Source organism: Podarcis bocagei (assembly GCF_964188305.1).
Source record: "Podarcis bocagei genome assembly, chromosome: 11".
NCBI classification, from domain to species: domain Eukaryota; kingdom Metazoa; phylum Chordata; class Lepidosauria; order Squamata; family Lacertidae; genus Podarcis; species Podarcis bocagei.
In genome coordinates, this window is record NC_138136.1 from 42450187 (window position 1) to 42470632 (window position 20446).

The 20446-nt window shown below is 44.5% G+C and overlaps 1 protein-coding gene across 1 annotated transcript in view; it reads left to right on the forward strand.

The window, feature by feature from the left end:
* Positions 1 to 19480, forward strand: part of ANKRD55 (ankyrin repeat domain 55) — a 39430-nt gene extending 19950 nt beyond the window's left edge. The window contains 6 exon segments of the mRNA XM_081212891.1: positions 2513 to 2697; positions 4058 to 4225; positions 9306 to 9433; positions 9436 to 9966; positions 12292 to 12393; positions 17688 to 19480. Of these exon segments, the coding sequence (XP_081069017.1) occupies positions 2513 to 2697; positions 4058 to 4225; positions 9306 to 9433; positions 9436 to 9966; positions 12292 to 12393; positions 17688 to 17968 (1395 nt within the window). The 3' untranslated portion in view covers positions 17969 to 19480.
* Positions 19481 to 20446: the final 966 nt, after the last annotated feature.

A 20446-nucleotide genomic window follows, 5' to 3' on the forward strand; every position in this document is an offset into this window, starting at 1 on the left:
CACCGGGCGCAACATCTGGGGGTTAGGGTTAGGGGGCACAAATCCACGGGTTAGGGGGCGCAAATTACTTGCTTTGCCCCGGGTGCTGACAACCCACGCTATGCCACTGCTTAGTCATGCTGGCCACATGACCTGGAAGCTGTACGCTGGCTCTCTCGGTCAATAAAGGGAGATGAGCGTCACAACCCCAGACTGGACCTAACCCTTTACCTTTATCTAGGGGCCCCCTACCCCTTCACACCTAGCTCTGATCCTGTCTCAGGAAGTTTTTAACTTGCTTTTTCCTTCTTTGAACAACAGGGTCTTAAGTCTTAAAGTGAAACCCTTTTCTGAATCTGTTTTAAAAGTGTTTTGCTATGCTTGACAGGGCACTGTTTTCCCAGTCCCCTTTGGGAGCACAAAACTAGTTCATTGGATCCTGGTCATCATTTGCTATCTACCCATTGGGAACATTTTTTTAAATGATGCTGCCAGGAGACATAAGCAGAGCTGGGTGAAATACATATGGTTGAGCAATCTAAAACGATATTTCAAATGGGCATTAAAAATATTTTATTTGTGGTGCAGAATGGACTCTAGGTTTAGATTCCTCTTCATAAAAAAGAGCAGTGGAGACCTAGGGTGTCTTTGTAATGTTTGCTCTATTTACAAATACTCAAGCAGAGCTTACGTGGAGACAAACAAATAGCAGATCTGCAGAGAAACATGGAGACTCCAATGAGCTTCACCTTCAGCTGACTCATAGCTCTCTCTGTCCCTTTCTTTGTAGTATCACATTCGAAACTCAAATCTGCTCTTTTGCAGTCTCTCTGGCCCTACCCTTCCGCTGTAAATGTGTTATGTTCTCCAAGCTCTGGTGGCATCACATTCAAAACCGTAAAGAGATTCCCAGCTATCAGGAGAACTTAGTCATTGTCTCCCATTGATAACATATAAACTGACCGTTCTCCACTATTCAGAAGCAACCCATTCGACAGAAGCACTTCTAACACCAGTTTTGCAAAGATTTGACTAAGAGAAGTAAAACAGACTATTGATGCATTTATCAAATCTATTGTAATAGGTTGTATATTCTCACCCTGATTCCTCAGGTTTGAAGAACCACTTCTTCCAACATCTCTCATTCTTCTCTCATTCTCCCTTGATTCACCCCCTAATCAATCTTCTGGTCTGTCATCCTGGGGTGTTGTTGGCTCCTGGGGTGCCCCTTGCCTTCTAAGTTCATTTCTGGGCACAATTCAAAGTGCTCCCACTAATGCTTAAAGCCCTAAACAAGTTAGGCCCCGAAATATCTGAGTGACCACCCCCACAGAACACCCCCCCCGGGTGTTAAGATCAGCAGAGAGAGCCCTCTTGGTAGTTTGACTGCCCTCAGAAGTTCAGTGGGCATTCCCTGGGGCAACCCCTAAGTTGTGGAATTCCCTCCTCGCAGAGGTATGGCTGCCACATTCACTATACAGCTTCTAGCAAATGCTGAAGACATTCCTCTTTACTGTGGCTTTTGACACCTGATATGTGTGTTTTGAGGACCCACCCTATTCCTGTGACTGTAATTTGTTTTAAAGGTTTTTAATACTGAATTTTAAATTGTTGTAAACTGCCCCAGAACCTACTGGTGAAGAGCAGGTAGTAAATTTAATAATAATAAAGTGACAAGGCTGGACTCATAGCAACCACTTTGACGAAGAAAAGGTAGCTGTGGTACTTTCTGCATTAGAGACTACTGTATTTTTTTCCACATCTCACAGTCAATTGTTTGTTTGTTTGTTTGTTTGTTTGTTTCTCCCCCTCCCCGCTTCCTCCCAAAGGAGCTCAGGGCAGGAAACAGACAAGTAATAAAACAATTAAAGTTTCTAAAAACCTATCCTGCTGCCAACGGGAATTTTTTCCTACCGTTAACAACAAACTAGCTTTTAAAGCACAAGTTACCATTCAGGAAAAAAATACCCCTGAAAATGCTCTATTCATGAGTCTCAAACTCTGACTGACACTATAAAAAGGTAAAGGGATCCCTGACCGTTAGGTCCAGTCGCGGACAACTCTGGGGTTGCAGCGCTCATCTCACTTTACTGGCCAAGGGAGCCGGCGTACAGCTTCCGGGTCATGTGGCCAGCATGACTAAGCCGCTTCTGGTGAACCAGAGCAGCACATGGAAACGCCATTTACCTTCCCGCCGGAGTGGTACCTATTTATCTACTTGCACTGTGTGCTTTCAAACTGCTAGGTTGACAGGAGCAGGGACTGAGCAACGGGAGCTCACCCCATCATGGGGATTCGAACCGCTGACCTTCTGATCGGCAAGCCCTAGGCTCTGTGGTTTAACCCACAGCGCCACCCACGTCCTGCTATACATCAGTTTAAAATTAACAGACTGGTTGAATGCTAAATATAAAGCACATGCCTTTGCGGTGCATGAGGGAACATCATAAACACACAAAGTTAGTAGGAGCAGGAGTTGCTGTTGTTCATTACATCTTCTCTGCGAGAACACACATATATGGTTGGTTTTCAGAGCGGGAATCGGATCCTTTGCTCTATCATCCTGAGCCACCGCCAGGGTCCGTCGATCATAAACTACGACGATGAGAACGGGAAGACTTGCCTCCACATTGCTGCCGCTGCAGGATACAGCGACATTATCAGTGAGCTGGCCAGAGTCCCAGAATGCAACCTGCAGGCCCTCGACGTGGATGACAGGTGACCATGGAAACCAACTGAAAAGAGCTGCAGAGCTCTGGCAGGGGCCCTCGTTGTTTTTTGACCTACAGTGAAGGAGGTTTGGCAGCTTTGTTATGAAACGTGTCCCCTAATAAAATGATACTCTCCATGGATCCTCCTTGCTCAGCAACAACTCAGCAAGTGGGTTCCTTAACCTTTACTGTTACGGTTCTGTAAAGGAGAAAAAGCAAGTGTTTTTGGAAGGCGTTTCTTAACATGTTGTTTGCTTAAATGTTGGCCGGAGTTGATTTTGTGGCACCACGGCTCAGTAGGGAGGAGGCTTGTGAGTTATTATCTAATAAGTAATAAGATAAAGGAGGAAGTGCTTCTTGCACGTCTGGGGTTTAAAAGGGAAAGGCTTACAGGGTAGACGATGAGAATCTCAGGTAGGCTTTTGCCCTTTCAGACAGAGGGCTCCTTCAAATTGGGAGCCGTCTTCTGACAGCCCTTCAAATAGAGGACGGTCCCCTGTAACATGGAGCGCATGGCCTCCCTAGGTCCCAGAAGCTCTCATTTTATTTTAAAAAGCCTACTGTAAAAAAAAGAAAAGCCCACAATAGATAAGCATTTGTGTTTTTAGAACCAAAAATCAGTATAGAAATGTTTTATAATTTTTTAAAAAGAGTTTCAAAATATAAGGAGATTTTTTTTTAATTGTTAAGAATGCTTTAACACTATGCTGTAAAAGCATATAATATCTGTTTTATAAAATAAAGTAATGCTCATGTAAATGATCTTGGAGCACTGAGGTTAAGCAGGTGTGGACTGGGTAGTTTTTTTCTGGATTGGAGACCGTTAGGAGCCCCATGTAAAAGTTGAATGCAGAAATAATAAACAAACTATTAAAAAAACAAACCTCTCTCCAACACACAATTTAACACAGAGAATTCAGTCTTCAAATATTTGTGCTGTGATGCAAAACTTTGATCTCAGCACAAAGTCCTACTGGCAAATCTCAAATTACATCCGAGTGTGAGATCTGCAAATATAATATTGGCTGTGCTGCCTAAATCCAGGTTTCTTTGGCTGCTTAATGTTCAAATTCAACTCTTTTGAAGTAGAGTCAGAGGAACAATGGAGGTGGTATTTCATAGGCAAGTATCAAGAAGATTAACTGGACCTGAGTGCATCTCATGAGCTCCAGGAATCTTACAAAGTCATGCTATATAGGAAGTGGTGAACTACTATGTTGCCTCTGACATGTAATTGCATTAAAATGAACAGTTGCCATGCCTCAAAAATCCTGACTCCATAGAGGTGCTAACCTCCTCAGCTGGTTGTTTTAGTCTGAATTTAAACAGCACAAAGCTATAAAATGATTTGTTTTTCTGCTCTCTAGGACACCTTTGCACTGGGCTGCAGCAGCAGGAAAAGCTGACTGTGTAAAGGCCTTGTTACAACTGGGGGTGGATTGCAGCCCAAGAGACATCAATGAGAACACCCCCCTGACATATGCTATGTACTGTGGGCACACAGCCTGCATCAAACTGCTGTCCCAAGAGAACAGGTAAAAACCTTCCCTTTCACTTCGCCCAAAATAGCAAATAGGAACAATTTTAACCTTGGAGGTTGTCCCTCACTGTAGTTTTCCCTGAGGACCTTCACCTTGCTTCCCCACTCCCCACCCAACGTAATAGCCACACCGTTGCAAACTGAGTTGCAGTGAACATAGGAAGCAGCCTGATACTGAGTCAGGCCATTGGTCCAGTAGCTCGGTGTGGTTGGCACTGGCTGGCAGCACCCATTCAGAGAACGAGACATGAGTCTCTCACAGCCCTACCTGGAGATGGCAGGTACTGAACTTGGCACCCGTCTGTATGGAAAGCAGATGCTTTATCACTGAGCTATGTCACTTTTCCAGATTCTATTTTTGAGTTGAAACTATTCTGTGAGGTCATTTTTTAAAAAAAAAGAAAGAAAACCCTCCTGAAAATTCATCAGCATTTTACAGTTAATTTCTCCCAAAAAACACATTTTATGTTCAGCTTTGACTAATGTTCATATTTTTGCAAGCTATTTCCCCTAATATAATGTGATTTTCCATGTTATTCTCACCAATTTGGTCATTTTCATGAACATTTTCCCCTAATATATGTATTTTTGTAAACATTGGTTGGCAAACTGCATGGTAAAATTCAGATAAATGCAAAATTCAAGCAATAGCCGTGTTTCAGTTTGCATATTGCTTTAGAAAGTGTGGATTTGATAGGTTCTGCTTTAAATGAGAACCTGAATCAAATTTCTTCCTCAACCCTAGTCGTAACAGCATTTGTGATGATTAACAAAACTCCCCGCAATACCAGTGCCATTTTGAGAACTATTTTCATATTGTGTTTTTATACTCAAGTACTTTCCACTAAAGCTTAGAACAGGGGTGTTGAACTACATCATCCCTGACCACAGCCCTGAAGCAGGTGGAAGTTCACCAATATTGGGAAGGTCACAGGTTCCCCATCCCTAATTTAGAAGTTGTGAGGACACTGTCATTATAGTTTAGTCACTAGGTTTCATTGCACTTAATTGCATCTGGGTGGAGCATGGGTAGGCAAACTAAGGTCCATAGGATGGATCAGGCCCAATTGCCGTCTGGATCTGGACCATGGACGGTCCGGGAATCGCCGCGTGGTTCGCCAGCGCGTGTGTTCTTTCCCTCTCACTCCCTTTCCCTCACAAGGTGGTGGCGCCTCCTCCCTCCTCCTGGCTTCTCCCCGCCCTGCCTAGAGGAGGAAGGGGGCTGGGCTTTGTTGGTGCCAGCAGCAGCAGTGCTCGAGCGGCCGCCATTTTAAGCAGCCGCTCTCCGGAGCCCTTTCGTGCGCCACTCATCGTCCCGCCGCTGCCAGCCCCTGCCGCTCGCAAGACACAGGTCACCAGGGCTCATGGTGCTCTTGCATCATTTCCCCCCCCCAAAAAAAATATAGTCCGGCCCCACACAAGGTCTGAGGGACAGTGGACTGGCTCCCTGCTGAAACAGTTTCCTGACCCCTGGGGTGGAGACAGCAGTTGGTGCTGCTTTGCTCTTGTTTAAAAGAGTCGATAAAGTTTTTGTTGCACTTCCTGACTGGAAAGTCCTCTAGCTTTCCATCAGAGAAAAGTTTTATTAATGTTTAAGTAGTGAACACAAACAAGGCTACCTTCCTCTCACATCAGTGCCGCACATATAAAACAAAAATGTACCTTTTGCTTTATATGTTTGTAGTTGCAACCCCAAGCTTTATATACACCATACATTTAAAGCACCCACAAAATCCTGGGAACTGTAGTTTACCCCTCAAAGAGCTACAGTTCCCAGCAACCTTAACAAACAGTGCCCATAATTCTTTGAGGGGAGAAATGTGCTACAAATCTGCTTCAAAGGTATCAGGAAGGATTCAGCTAATGAGTCCTATCAATGGAATCTCTGAGCAAGGGCAGGTTATAAATCTGAACTGGAATTTGTGAGACTAGAATCAGCTAGTCATGCAGTCTTTGTTCACTGTTCTAAATTAAGTTCAGAACAAACAAACCCTAGATTAGGTTTCAGTTTACATAATACTCAGTCTGATACATACAGTATCACATTCAAAGAGTCTTGGACTATATATAAAAGAGAGTTCTTTGGATATCTAAGTGCAGTTTGAGAGATCTACCTTTGCATGCACATTCATTTTTTTCTCTCCCTTAATAGTTTATGATCAAACATGTTTTGCAGGTTTTAGTAGTACTTCAAGCACCTGCAAAGCCTGTTTTGCCAGAGATCAATTGAAGCAGGCAAAATTATGTATACCCAAGGAGTCTATCATATCATCATTAGGTACTACCTTAGAGCTGTGGTGGTCGTCCGTTTGTTCTGGATTATTGCCAGATTCACTTGCAAAAGAGGTTCATGGTTTTCCTTAAAATACCACCACGTACTGAAAAAAAAATCATTCTGGATACAAGATGTAACAATCACACAACTGCCCTACTAAATGGCAATGCACTATGAATCCTCTGTGCCTTTTGTATCGATATGCTCTCCATTTTTGAGGACAGTCATCTATGAAGGTGGAAATTTAGCAATGTTTCCCCCCTGTCTTCTGAATATTACATTTCTCTGCCCTTCCCCACCCTCCGGTTAATGACTACAACTAGCCTTCTTTCCTGTGCTGTGAAGTGTGAGAGTGAAAATGTTTAAGCCTCTTTTCCGATAAATTTTCAGCAAACTGCAGTACACTTCCTGTAAAGGTTTAGCAGAAGCTCACTACTTTGAGAACAATCCTCTTGCTGCAACCATACAGAGTTTAGGATATTGGTTGGTTGGTGGGGGTTTTTAAAGTTAAAACTAGAACCTACTCCCATTGTATAAATGTAGCTGGTTCTCTTAACCAGTTTGTGAGCTTCAACTTTATCTATGTGTAACATTTTATTTAAGATAAACTTTTTTCGAATACTGGAGAATGCTGCTGGGATATATGTTTATCATGACTTAGCAGACATATCAATAGGTCTAAAAATAGCATACCAGTTGAAAAATGAATATTAATTCTGTGTACTTTCACTATTGCAAGAATTTTATATGCAGAAATGTAGAAACATCCTTTTTAAGTCTAGGAAGTAACTATTGCACAAATTATGGGAATGGACTGAAATTCTTAAATTAACAGCTATATTGAAAGACCTAACAGGATTATGTTGCAAAAAGTAACCTACAGACATGGATCCCTGTGATTAAATATATTAGACAGAAATTAGTTTTTAAAGGAACAGAGGTAGAATTAAAGTACTCTGAATTACCGTATTTTTCGCCCCATAAGACGCACTTTTTCCCCTCCAAAAATGAAGGGGAAATCGGGGTGCGCCTTATGGGGCGAATGCCTGCAATCCTCGCGCGCCCGGCAGGAGGTCCCACCGGGTGCGCAAGGCTTGGGGCGGCAGCCTGTCGCCCGAAGCACGGGGAGCCCTCCGGAGGGCTCTCCCTGCTTCGGGCGAATGCCTGCAAGCCTCGCGCACCCGGCAGGAGGTCCCGCCCGGTGCGCGAGGCTTGGGGCGGCAGCCCGTCGCCCGAAGCACGGGGAGCCCTCCGGAGGGCTCTCCCTGCTTCGGGCGAATGCCTGCAAGCCTCGCGCGCCCGGCAGGAGGTCCCGCCCGGTGCGCGAGGCTTGGGGCGGCAGCCCGTCGCCCGAAGCACGGGGAGCCCTCCGGAGGGCTCTCCCTGCTTCGGGCGAATGCCTGCAAGCCTCGCGCGCCCGGCAGGAGGTCCCGCCCGGTGCGCGAGGCTTGGGGCGGCAGCCCGTCGCCCGAAGCACGGGGAGCCCTGGGGAGGGCTCTCCCTGCTTCGGGCGAATGCCTGCAACCCTCGCGCGCCCGGCAGGAGGTCCCGCCCGGTGCGCGAGGCTTGGGGCGGCAGCCTGTCGCCCGAAGCACGGGGAGCCCTCCGGAGGGCTCTCCCTGCTTCGGGCGAGTGTCTGCAAGCCTCGCGCACCCGGCAGGAGGTCCCGCCCGGTGCGCGAGGCTTGGGGCGGCAGCCCGTCGCCCAAAGCACGGGGAGCCCTCCGGAGGGCTCTCCCTGCTTCGGGCGAGTGTCTGCAAGCCTCGCGCACCCGGCAGGAGGTCCCGCCCGGTGCGCGAGGCTTGGGGAGGCAGCCTGTCGCCCGAAGCACGGGGAGCCCTGGGGAGGGCTCTCCCTGCTTCGGGCGAATGCCTGCAAGCCTCGCGCGCCCGGCAGGAGGTCCCGCCCGGTGCGCGAGGCTTGGGGCGGCAGCCCGTCGCCCGAAGCACGGGGAGCCCTCCGGAGGGCTCTCCCTGCTTCGGGCGAGTGTCTGCAAGCCTCGCACACCCGGCAGGAGGTCCCACCGGGTGCGCGAGGCTTGGGGCGGCAGCGGACTGCTTGCGCGCACCTAGAAGCTTGGGGCGCGCTGAGCTCAGCACGCCCCAAGCTCCTGGTGTAGCGCAGCGATCCTCTAGCCCTGGGAGAGCCCCGCGGCTATCCCAAGGATAGCGGACTGCTTGCGCGCACGCAGAAGCTTGGGGCGCGCTGACCTCAGCTCGTCCCAAGCTTCTGGATTAGCGCAGGGGTCCGCTAGCCCTGGGAGAGGCGCCCAGCTCTCCCACGCTAGCGGAGACCTTGCCTGCACGCAGAAGCTTGGGGCGCGCTGAGCTCCGCACGCCCCAAGCTCCTGGTGTAGCGCAGCGCACCGGGGGGGGGGAATAAAAAATTTTTCCCAAAAAAACTAGGTGCGTCTTATGGGCCGGTGCGTCTTATGGGGCGAAAAATACGGTACTTTTTGTATGTTCAGTATGTTTGCGTGTGTTTTTGTGTGTGTGCAGATAAATTGGTGTTGTATAATAATAAACATAATGTGTATTGTTAAACCTGATTTTTGAGAATAGAAGTATATGACCTTGTGAAAACTGCAAAAGTTGGGATATAAATTTGTGGGCAGAATTACATGTTTTAAATATGGGTATGATGGGTGACAGTGTTTATTTAATAGTATTTTAATTAAAAATATTTCCCCAAAAGTCTCAAGTTTTGTTTTTGCTTTTTAAGTACAGTGTCTAAAACCCTATAGTTTTCTCACCATGGATTTATTTTTCATTATTGTTGTTGTTTTTATTATTCTTTAAAGATCTGAGTTTGTCCATCAAGTTTCCAACCAGAACAATAAATTCCTGAAGAAAGAAGGCAAATTCAGCATGCTTAACCAAATCTTCTGCAAAAAGAAGAAGGATGATTGGAAGTCAAACCCAAAAGACAAGAAAGAGAGAGATCTCAGAGGGACGAAACCTCGGAGATGGATGACATTATCACCACATTTGACTGCATTATGGATGCCAGCTGCAAAGGTTCCTCTGAGGAATGTGTCACAGCGATTGACTTCAAACGAAGAAGCGCGGACACCAAGAAGTACCTCATCTCAGAGAATAACCCCTCAGACTGCAATGGCCTTCCACCAATAAGAGCCCAGAGTCTCCCGCCCATTACTGTGGGTCATTCTTTTTTAACAGCTTCTCACACAACAACCCCTAGCATGAATTTGGGTACTGACATCCACCATTTTGTACACCGGTCCCAAAAAAGCAGAAGTGAGCATGATTTGTCAGATCAGAGGAGCAGCCGTCAAACCCTGGACAATCCTTGGAAAGTTGACACCAACCAAATACTCACATGTAAAGTCTGGACAGCAATGCCTTCTGATAATAAACTGATAGACGGATTGTACCCAGAAAGATCCAGTCATGTGCTGTTGTGCCCTCCCCATCTTCCCCACCTGCCCAGTTCTCCATCAGGTATTTCCCCCCTCCTCTCTGTATTTATTGCATGTGGTCCACGAAGGCCCATAAGTGCTTAGAATGGCATCATTGCATGCAGCAGTCAGAACTGTGCTTATTGCTCTCAGTATGACAGTTTCCATACTGAAGAGTCAAGCCCCTATTAAGCTGAACTGTGGCTTTTTTCTTCAGAAGTGAGAATGAATAAACCCCACACAGTTCACATCATTCTCTTCCACACATTCGTCATCCGTCCCCTTTCTGGACATAGTACCGTAATTCATATACTCTTTTAGTTCCCAATACTCAAACGAGGGGATCAAGGAAGTAGGATAGTTTTGTTTCAAATAAGGCCGGATCCACTCCAAGCACTGGTCTAGCCATAGCATTACTATAATACCATTTCATTTGTTTTATATTACTTTTCAGTAATAAAAATTACAGTTTTGTTTTGTTTTTAATAATCAAATTCTTAATTTAGCGCTACAGTCTATTACCATCATGCATGGATGGCCAAGTTACAATGTAAGCCTTTATTCCATACAGATATCTAAATTAATGGGGGGCGGATTTGCACATGTACTAATTTGTCCCCATTTGTGAAATACCATCCTTCTTTCTAGTCGTCTGGCACCAAACTTCACAGTTATTAGGAACCTGGTAATAACTGTTTCATTTCCCTAGCCAGGTTTTTTAGCTGGGATGGATGAGTTTGAATATTTTAAATATACAGCGGTACCTTGGTTGTTGAACTTAATCCGTTCCGGGAGTCCATTCAACTCCTGAAACCATTCGAAAACCAAGGCGTGGCTTCTGATTAGCTGCAGGCGCTTCCTGCACTCAAGCAGAAGCCGTGTTGGATGTTCGGCTTCTGAAAAATGTTCACAGACCGGAACACTTACGTCCAGGTTTGTGGTGTTCAGGAGCCGATTTCTTCAGGAGCCAAGCCGTTCAAGTACCAAGGTACCACTGTATATCATAAAACACAACCACAAAATAATAGCAAATGGTTGTGTGTATCTGCAAGGCATCTGGAATGGCTTCTGGTTTGTGTTTTTAGAAATGAACACTTACTGGATTTAGAACTGGCATTTATTCCAATGACAGTGTCTGTGGCTAGTGCTGTGGGATGTGTTACACAGTTTTACCACTGGCACAGGCAATTTCTCTTGGATTGCTTTCATGAATATCATGGCTCAAGCATGCACAATCTGTTATATTTCAATTGATACTTTCAAAAATTGGAATGGAAACTCATGAAAGCTTACACTGGTGAGATCTCTACTGAGAACTAGTTCCTTGGCTCACATTCTATAGCAAAAATTGGCCATCCTGGTACATTTTAGTATCACAACTGGTGAGCACTGGACTGTTGTTCATGGTGCAGGTCTTACAAGGTATCACAAAACCTAAAGTGCGGTTGGGGTACATGTTCATCACGGGTTAAAAAGCCCATATTTTGCTGTCACTGCAAAGCTCTTACGGAGTTCCTGAAATTTAAGGCCAAACTAGATGTAATGTGAGCAATTGCATGTGATTTTTATTATGCTAGCTAGTGGGTCTAGGATGTGTTTACTAGCCATGATGGCATTATGCCTCTGAATGCCAATTGCTGTGAATCACAGGTGGGCAGAATACTGCTGTTCTCACGTCCTACTTGCTATATGTCTCTGATCGGCCACTATGAGAACAGGATGCTAGACTGGATGGGTCTTTAACCTGATCCTGCAGGTCTCTTCTTATTTTCTCTTGTAACTCTTTTTCCTTATGGCCTTTCCCCAAGATAAACTGAAATATACTCAGAGTCGCAAAGTGATTTCATGCTCTTTATTCAGCTCATAGTGGTGAGGAGGAATGAATGAAAGTCCCTTCACAGTATCTGCTTTATATACATTATTTACACAATGGGCTGCACATGATTGGCTAATTCCGGAATTCTACTGTAAGCCAATCAGGTTGTGGATTCACTTCTATCTGGAGCAGGATTGGGTGGTTCCTGCCAACCAATCATACTGCTGCATTGTTCTAGGACCAATCAGACTGCTGCATTTTGGATCCTATTGTTCTAGGACCAATCAGACTGCTGCAGTTTGGCTCCTATTCAACTCAGTACATAACATAAACCATGCCTGATCTTTGGTAGGGAGACAGCAGCACTATCTGCATGTAGGATAATACTGCTTTGTTGATCACTTGGGAGGTGAGAGAAAGGAAAGGGGCTTACAGAATCAATGTCGGCCCTCCTTTCCCCCCTGCCCTCACCTCCATATCCCACCCTTGTTAGGCTCAGTGTCTTTTCAAAACAAACACAATTTGTGTGTCTGTATTTTCCTTCCATTTCAGGGAAAAGCTTTCAACAAGCAATTCTAGAACGACCCAAAGTAAAAGAACTAACACCCATTCGGAACAACTTGGCTCCCATACTAAACCACTGTGTTCAGAAAGGTAAGAGTATTATCTATGTGTAATGTGTAAAAAATGATGGTTTACTGGCCACTTCCTCATCCCCTGCCCCCCAAAAAATGCTTAATCCAGATCATCTAAAAAATATTCTGCAAAGATTTTGGTCAGGTGTGGGGAAGCTTTGGCCTTCCAGATGTTGCTGAACTGTGACTCCCATCATCTCTGACTTTTGGCCATGCTTGCTGGAGCTGATGGTGAGATGGCGCAACAGCACTTTTCTCCCCGGCGCCGTTGGGCCCGCCCTCACTTAAATATAGTGCACCCACCTCACAGAATACCAATTACCCAAATTCCTACAAACTACCCCAGATTATCTTATGGGGGACTTGTGTGAGGGAAAACTTAATAATTTGGAGTCTAAGGCAGGATTTGATCAAATAAACAAGAAAGATTTTATTAAACAAAGGAAGTTTATGACACAATGTGGGTAAAACATAGGATACTTCAGATTATATTGTTCTTTCACTTCAGTTCTTCCTCAGTTGTTGCACAGTTGTTGCCTCTTAATACTTTGGTTCTTAAACAAGGTGGTACTTCCTGTCAGTTACACACCCCTTTTACAACCCTACTCCTACCAATGTATGTAACTCTTTACAATAGCTTTTCAAATAAATTATAAACTTTCCCCATTCTTTATTAAAGAGGTCCTCTTCCTAGTTTCTAATTCTGCCTGCAAGCTTTGCCATCTCGACGTCGTTCATCAGTTTTGTCTGCCACTCTTCTTTGGTCAGAGTTGTAGACCCTTAGGATCATCTAGTCCAACCCCCTGCAAAACACAGTCAGTCGCAGCAAAAGCATGGCTCCATCAGTGCCGGATTTATGTATAAGTTAACCAAAATTCCTTATTTTGGTTGCTGATCCCTTATTTTTGAGGCTGCTGGTCCCTTATTTTCAAATCTGTAAGTTGACAGCTATGGGTTTGGGAGTCTTCTCTTTTTGTAGAAGAATCTCTCCCCCGCCTGACTGGAATGAGTCCTAAGTAGACTGTATCCTCACAGCTTCTACTTCTCCTGGCTCAGGCGCAGCCTCCTTCCTGGCCTCTTACTCTCACAGGACACCACACACTGTCCTTCACACTAAGCTCAGAGACTCCTTTCTCTAGCTTTTGATATATTCCTCAGTGTGGATGTTTCTACAGTATCCAGAACCAACTCTCTCTCCTCTCACTCCCTATCTCCCAACCTATTCTCCCAACCTCTATCCCAGCCAAAAACTGTTTCTCCAAATCCTCTCCTTTTCAACTCCCCCTCCTGGAACCCCGGCCAATCATAAGCTGCCGTTCATTAGCCATTTGCTGGCAGGGAAAAAGAAAACACTCGGTGAATCAACCTGCCCAGCAAAAACAAACTTTTCCATCATGCTGGGAGCTGTATTTCAGCAACAGCTGGAGGGCCAAAGGTTTCCCAGAACTGCGTTAGGTTGTGACCATTGCTTATCCTATTGCGTGGACAGGCGGCGTCCCCAGATCCCGAGCGGTCCCCCCCCCCCGTCATGTGGAATAACGACTCAAGACAATGTGCTATGGGATTAAATTGGCCACAACTTTATTAAATTTCAAATGTGGGTAGACCTTGGCTCAGGCATTGGGCGTTCTCCCTCCCCAGTCCCAAGCCGGGGACCTAGGGAGCTTCAGGGTTATCCAGTGGGGGGGGGGATTGGCCGGCTCTGGAGAACATATGTTCAAGCAGAGATAGCCGCCCCCATTGTGCCGCCGCAGGGGAGAGCAATGACGAGCTTTTGGCGTACTGTCAAAGCCTCCCTTCAGAAACCCCTTTAACGGGGAACCCTGGTATCGCCACCGCAAAAAGGAAGATGGACTAAAGGATTCCGCCCAAGGCCTGATACCGCCAAAGTTGTGACGTTTTGCTATGGGAAAAGCGAAACCTGCCAATGCAGGGAAATTCCTTTCCGGCCCTTTAACAGCGACCTTAACGTAGCAGCCCCTGCATACCTGTGAAGATAAGTTAACCTGCAAAAGAAGACATTAACTGAGGGTGGGTAGGGTGGGAGAAGCTCTGGAGCCAAGTAAGGATTCCCAGGTAAGATCCTCCCTCTATTGTGTGGGCAGGTAATCCCTCCCCTACCTGGCCTGGTCTCCTTGGCAACGCTTCCCGCAGGTGGGATTGGACAACTGACTGAGGTAGGCGGAGACCTCCAGGTATCCCACCTGAGGGAAGGCAAAGCCAAGCCTATGCTGATGGGGCCGCTCCAGATCTAGGGCTGCACGCGTCCACGCAAAGGGCGCCCCCCGTTTTAAGCGGGGAGCGGTCATTCTTTATTTCTTACTATCAGAGCCAGTACTGTGCACCAATAAATCCCTGTTGCAGTGTAGGAATAGCAGGCTATACTATATTGTAGTACAGTATAGACCTTGTAATGTTGAAAGGCTGGGTGGAAAATGTTCAAAACAAACGTTGGTGTTTTTGTCTGAATCACTTAAAACTCCTGCAAACAAAGTGATTTCTCCAGTAGTTTACCACAAACTCAATTTCCCCCAGTAGTCAGCATGTTGCTTCAGTGGTTTACAGTAGCAAGTGGTGAGGCAAAATATCAGCTAGCAGAAGCACTCTATTTGGAGCACAATGTTTGCATGGCTTTTCTGGGTTGTTTTTAAAAACGTTTCCCAAGTTAATAATTATTCTGTTGTACAAACAGGAATCACATTTTGAAGCTATAATGGGTAACTGTACTGTGATCTGAAAAAAATAGGCAATACTAGCTGTCAGAGCAACATAATTTAAAAACAGTCAGCCTGAAACCACATCCCGATAAGAGCCAATGTGTGACTTGCATTTTGATTGGTTGAGAACCTTTTAAATTAAGCACAATGTTGATTAGTAAAGGCATATCAAGATAAAACTTCTAGCCATTTCCTACTATGGAGAAAGGGTTCCTGCCAAGACAGAGAATTTGAATTAAGTTAAATTCAGGTTTAAATGTATATTATAATAAGAAGTGAACCCCACAAAAAGACATAGTGATAGTCAAAAAGAGAAGGGGTGGAAAGCTGTATAGCTTAGGAGAAAACTTTAAAACCTGAACTTTTTAACGGTAAAATATAAAGAAAAACAAAATAGAATGGGTGTAAAAAGTAAAGAGGAACCACTTAAAAATAGAACTGCAAAAGAGAAGTATGTTATTCAGTGTTTATAACAAGTAGAATTGGCATAAAAAGAGAATAATGATTCAGGAAATGATATTTCCACATTTCTTTGGAGCAGGGGTGCATAATCTACGGTCCTCCAGATTTTTCTGGACTACAATTCCCATCAGCCCCAGCAAACATAGCCAGGGATCAGGGATGATGAGAAGTATGTCCAACAACATCTGAAGGGCCACTGGCTGGGCACCTCTGCTTTGGAGGAAGGCCTTGAACAGAAATAAATATATCTCCCCTCCCAAGCTGCTATTTGCTTTTGGGATATTTAGTACCTTTAGCACCAAAGGCTGCATCCCTTGAAATGTGGATAGCCACTTCAGACTGAGCATTTTGCTTTTAATGTTATAAGGAGAGTAACAGAGACAGAGAGAATTATACCTTCCTTTACTTTCCTTCTCCGCTTGCCGTATTCCTGAAGCTCCTCACTTTCCCTGTTGCAACTATTTACATACAGTTAATTGCATGCAATTATTAGTGTCATGTCTAATTTGGCTCTGACTTCTGGTGTGAGTGGAGGGATTTGTTTTGCAAAGAAGCAGAAAATAAACCAAACTCAAATACCTTTCACTCCCCGGTAAAGGAAACTTGCTTATGTAACTATAGGCAGAAGTCACGTAATCTCTCAGTAATTGCCACAGTCAGCAAATAAAGTGTTCATTATTGGCGGCTGTGCATTTGGTTGGAGAAAATGAAGAGCCTTAGAAGCAAGAATAATTTGACCTCTATTCTCAGCCATATCAAAATAAAGCTGGCCAAATATTTGTAATATTGGTTTTGTTGTTTTTTTAAAAAAGGCATATCCATTGCAAAACAGTTAATGTATAGATGAAAAGGTAGATTAGCATAAACTAAAACATCAAGACTGAACAGCAGCAGCAAAAGGAGTACTCGTAAAACATAATTGAGCTATTAGAAGAAGTTTAAGGAAATAAGGTTTTAAGTTTATGTTATTTATTAAATTTGTATTTAAATTTGTATCATCCGAAAATCACAGGCAGTTCACAACATCAATTCACAAAATACATGACAAAACAAACAAACTAAAGCAAACCAATACCCCTCCCCCCTACTCTCACAAGCACATTTTAAAGGCCATAGATTGTTCAATCTATCAAAGGCCTGGCTATAGAGAAACGCTTTTGCCTGGAGCCCACAGGGACGTGGGTGGCACTGTGGGTTAAACCACAGAGCCTAGGACTTGCCAATCAGAAGGTTGGTGGTTCGAATCCCCGCAACGGGGTGAGCTCCCGTTGTTCGGTCCCTGTTCCTGCCAACCTAGCAGTTCAAAAGCACGTCAAAGTGCAAGTAGATAAATAGGTACCGCTCCGGCGGGAAGGTAAACGGCGTTTCCGTGCGCTGCTCTGGTTAGCCAGATGTGGCTTAGTCATGCTGGCCACATGACCCGGAAGCTTTCTGTGGACAAACGCTGGCTCCCTCGGCCTATAGAGCGAGATGAGCGCTGCAACCCCAGGGTCGGCCACTATTGCACCTAATGGTCAGGGGTCCCTTTACCCTTTACCTTTTAAAGATATGTAATGAAGGCTCCAGGAGAACCTCCCTAGGGAGTGCATTCCACAGACAGGGAGCCACCACAGAACAGGAATGAATTCAGCTTTGTCTATGCTCAACTTTAGTTTGTGTTGTGACATTCTAGATGAGGCTACAGATAGAGAATTATAAGGGGATGTCAGACACACCTACCCCTCCACTTATCATGATCTCCATTCAAAAGCCACATACTGGGTTGACATCTTCATCAAGCTGTCCAGTACAACTCCAGGGTCTGCTTCTTCATCACAACCAGTTCAGACCTAATTAGCATATATGCAAAATTAGGGGTGAGGTTGCCTTGGTGGTTTGCAAGAGGCAAGTACCCAGTTTGCCCATGGAAAGCAAGAACAGTTGAAGTGTTAAGCATGCATAGTATAACAGTTTGACAGAGGAGCAGAAGGCCAGTATTACGATGGTGCATCTTAAAGCAGTTATGAGCAAGTCATACATACATATTGCCTGCAGCATAGCCCACTAGAATGCACTAAAAAATATACATCTGACAAGCTGCATTATCTCTTGGTTTGTTCTCTCATCTCACTTTTCTCTCTTTGCCTTCTTCCAGCCCAGCTACCACCCAGCCAAGCTTCTCAGGGTGTCAAGGAGACGAAGTCGTTGTCTTTAAACTCCTTACGGACTGGCGCCTCTGTTCTCCCACCAGCACTTACCACAAAATCCCCCAAAGCAGGACTCTCTCAGAGTAATTTGCTGTACTCTTTTTTACCAGTGCTGTCAGCAGAGCCTCTCCGAACAAGCCGAGTCCTGCCTGCCATTCCAAGGCAGAAGGAACCCAGCCTCGCGGAAACACTTAGCCAATCACACTGCAAATCAAACAGCGACAATTAGCTGAAGAATCCCGGGCCGTCCAACAACTGGCAGATAAAAAAAACATTTGTACACATTGCTTTCCAATCCATTGTCAAAGAGAGAGTTAGCAAACAGACTGTTTTAAAATTCATGCAGCACTTATCGCAGCAATCTATTGGGGGCATTTATTAAACTTAATAATATATTGGGAAAGTGCTAGCAAATGTGCTGTGGAAACAGAAGGGAGACGATGAAAACACAGTTTTTCTTGACTTTGTTATTTAGGCCTGGGAGCCAAGCAAGAGTGCCTGTTATCAGTGCCCAGTCAAATGTACTTAATATTTAGCACATGTACATCTCTTTGAGGTCTGATTTGCATACGGTGCCGCCTTCAGGAGGCCACTCAAAAGGATCTACCTGTGCAGGTACTCCAGACACCAGGCATTACATTTATCTGAGTTGTAAGACATACATATGCAGCATTTATATGCCAGTATTCTGTGGCCCAGATGGCAGCCATGTTCAATGTGCAAATGCTCCAAATTTATCAGTCACCATATGGGCTAAGAACCTTTTAAACAGGATGTCCCTTATATAAAGCATGCACCCAGGTAAAGTGCCTTTCAGAACTATCCCCACACCATGGTCTTGTTCATTCATCATGATAGGCTACAGGTTGTCTTCAACCATGGTTTAATTAAGAACGCCCCTGCCCTGCTTCTATTCCTTCTTTGTATTTTTCTGTTTTGTGGCTCATGGTTTGTTTGAACCAAGAAAATCGTGATCCAGGTTCAGATGATGAAAGCCATACTATGGCCTTTTTGGGTGCCGCGAGATAAGCAGGAGAGGAATGGCAAGGGGAACAGCATGGCAGGAAGCAAGCACATTTATGATTAAAGAATGGTTTAAGGCAAACAGGCTTGTTTTCCTGTGCAAACCAGGCCATATGGCTGACCCAGTTCAATCATCTCTAAGACCATTTTGAAGGTTGCATTGACTAGTAGGAGTGAAGCACACTTAACTTCCAGTATTTTGTACCCTGAGTGTTGGCTAGGATTTTCTTTTCTTTTTCCCTTTTAATTGGTGAAGGTTTTTTAATATATCGAAACAAAATATAAACCAACGGTAAAAAAAAAAGTTGACTATGACTGTAGAAAATCTATGAACTATAAATAAAACTCATACTTTATAAATTTCTTGATGTTGGATTGTCAAGAAATATGCATTTCCTGTGTTAGGAACTGTTGGTCCCTGTGATCTCTGTGCTAAATATAGTGCAGAGAAGGGCAGACCAATGAAGAGCATTGCCTTTTCAGTTGTATAGTTGATGATTGCAAAAGAAATATATATGATGTATATATTTGCAAATGTACATATCTGCATTCAGCAAACGTGCTTGGGGATTTCTCCACACAATCAGTTTAAACTTATTTGTGGTGCTTTTTCAAGCCATTGCAGCAGCACTGCTATATTGCTCTGTTCACAGTTACTCAGTTTTGCCAGCACCACCATGACAAATAAAGTACCGCTATCTAGGGCTTTTTGCTACAAGGGCATGTGTGGCGGCATTATTATTCTTATTATCATAGTTGTTATTGCTATTTATTAAATTTCAATACCACCCTTCAGCTGAAGATCACAGGGTGGTTTACAATATAAAAACACAGAAATATACAAACCACAATAACAAATTAAAACAATAACCCACACACACACAAACAAACATAGATTGCTTAATTAGCCATAGGTCTGGGAGGAGGAGAATGTTTTTGCCTGGTGCGTAATAATATGTCATGATATACAACACATTCACCATTGTGTGGAAGGCTGTGGTCTGGTGATTTGTGTGCTAGTTGTTGGTGGGCCCTACTTTCCCTTCCTGCAGTTCTTTATCTTTAAACTGGACTTGGACCAGTCAGCCCTTCAAATAGAGCACCGTCCACCATTCATTTTCCTTCCTTCCTTCTTTCCTTCTAGAAATAAACAAATAATATTGTTCATTTGCCAGTAAGTGTGGCTAGAAGAATAAGGCATAACTATACAAACAGATTTTCATACTCTTATCTAAAGGAGGTCACACAAACCTATGAAATCTCTTCCACCACCATCCCACTTCCTGCTCAGAGGGATCTGCTCCTTCTTCTCAGGTTACTCCTTCTCTGAAAGTTCAGATCCTTTTCCTCCATCTCACAAAGGTCATGGTTATGCATAACTCCCTTTCCATCTTCATTATATCTAGCCTAAGTATGTACCTACCTACTAAATTCATAGGGAAATTTCTAAAATCTCTCCCAGACTATTCTCCCTAAATCTAGTCCCTAATCCTACCCAGGCTATTCTCCCTAAATCAAGCCCTGTTGAATTTTAAGCTTACAATAGGCACTTACAGATGGCCTCTTGAGAAGGCTATCTACTACTAGCCAAGATATCTATGCAGACCCTCCAAGTGTCCCTATTTTCCAGGGACATCCCTGATTTAGAGAAGCCATCCCATTTTCTGATTTGATCCCGGAATGT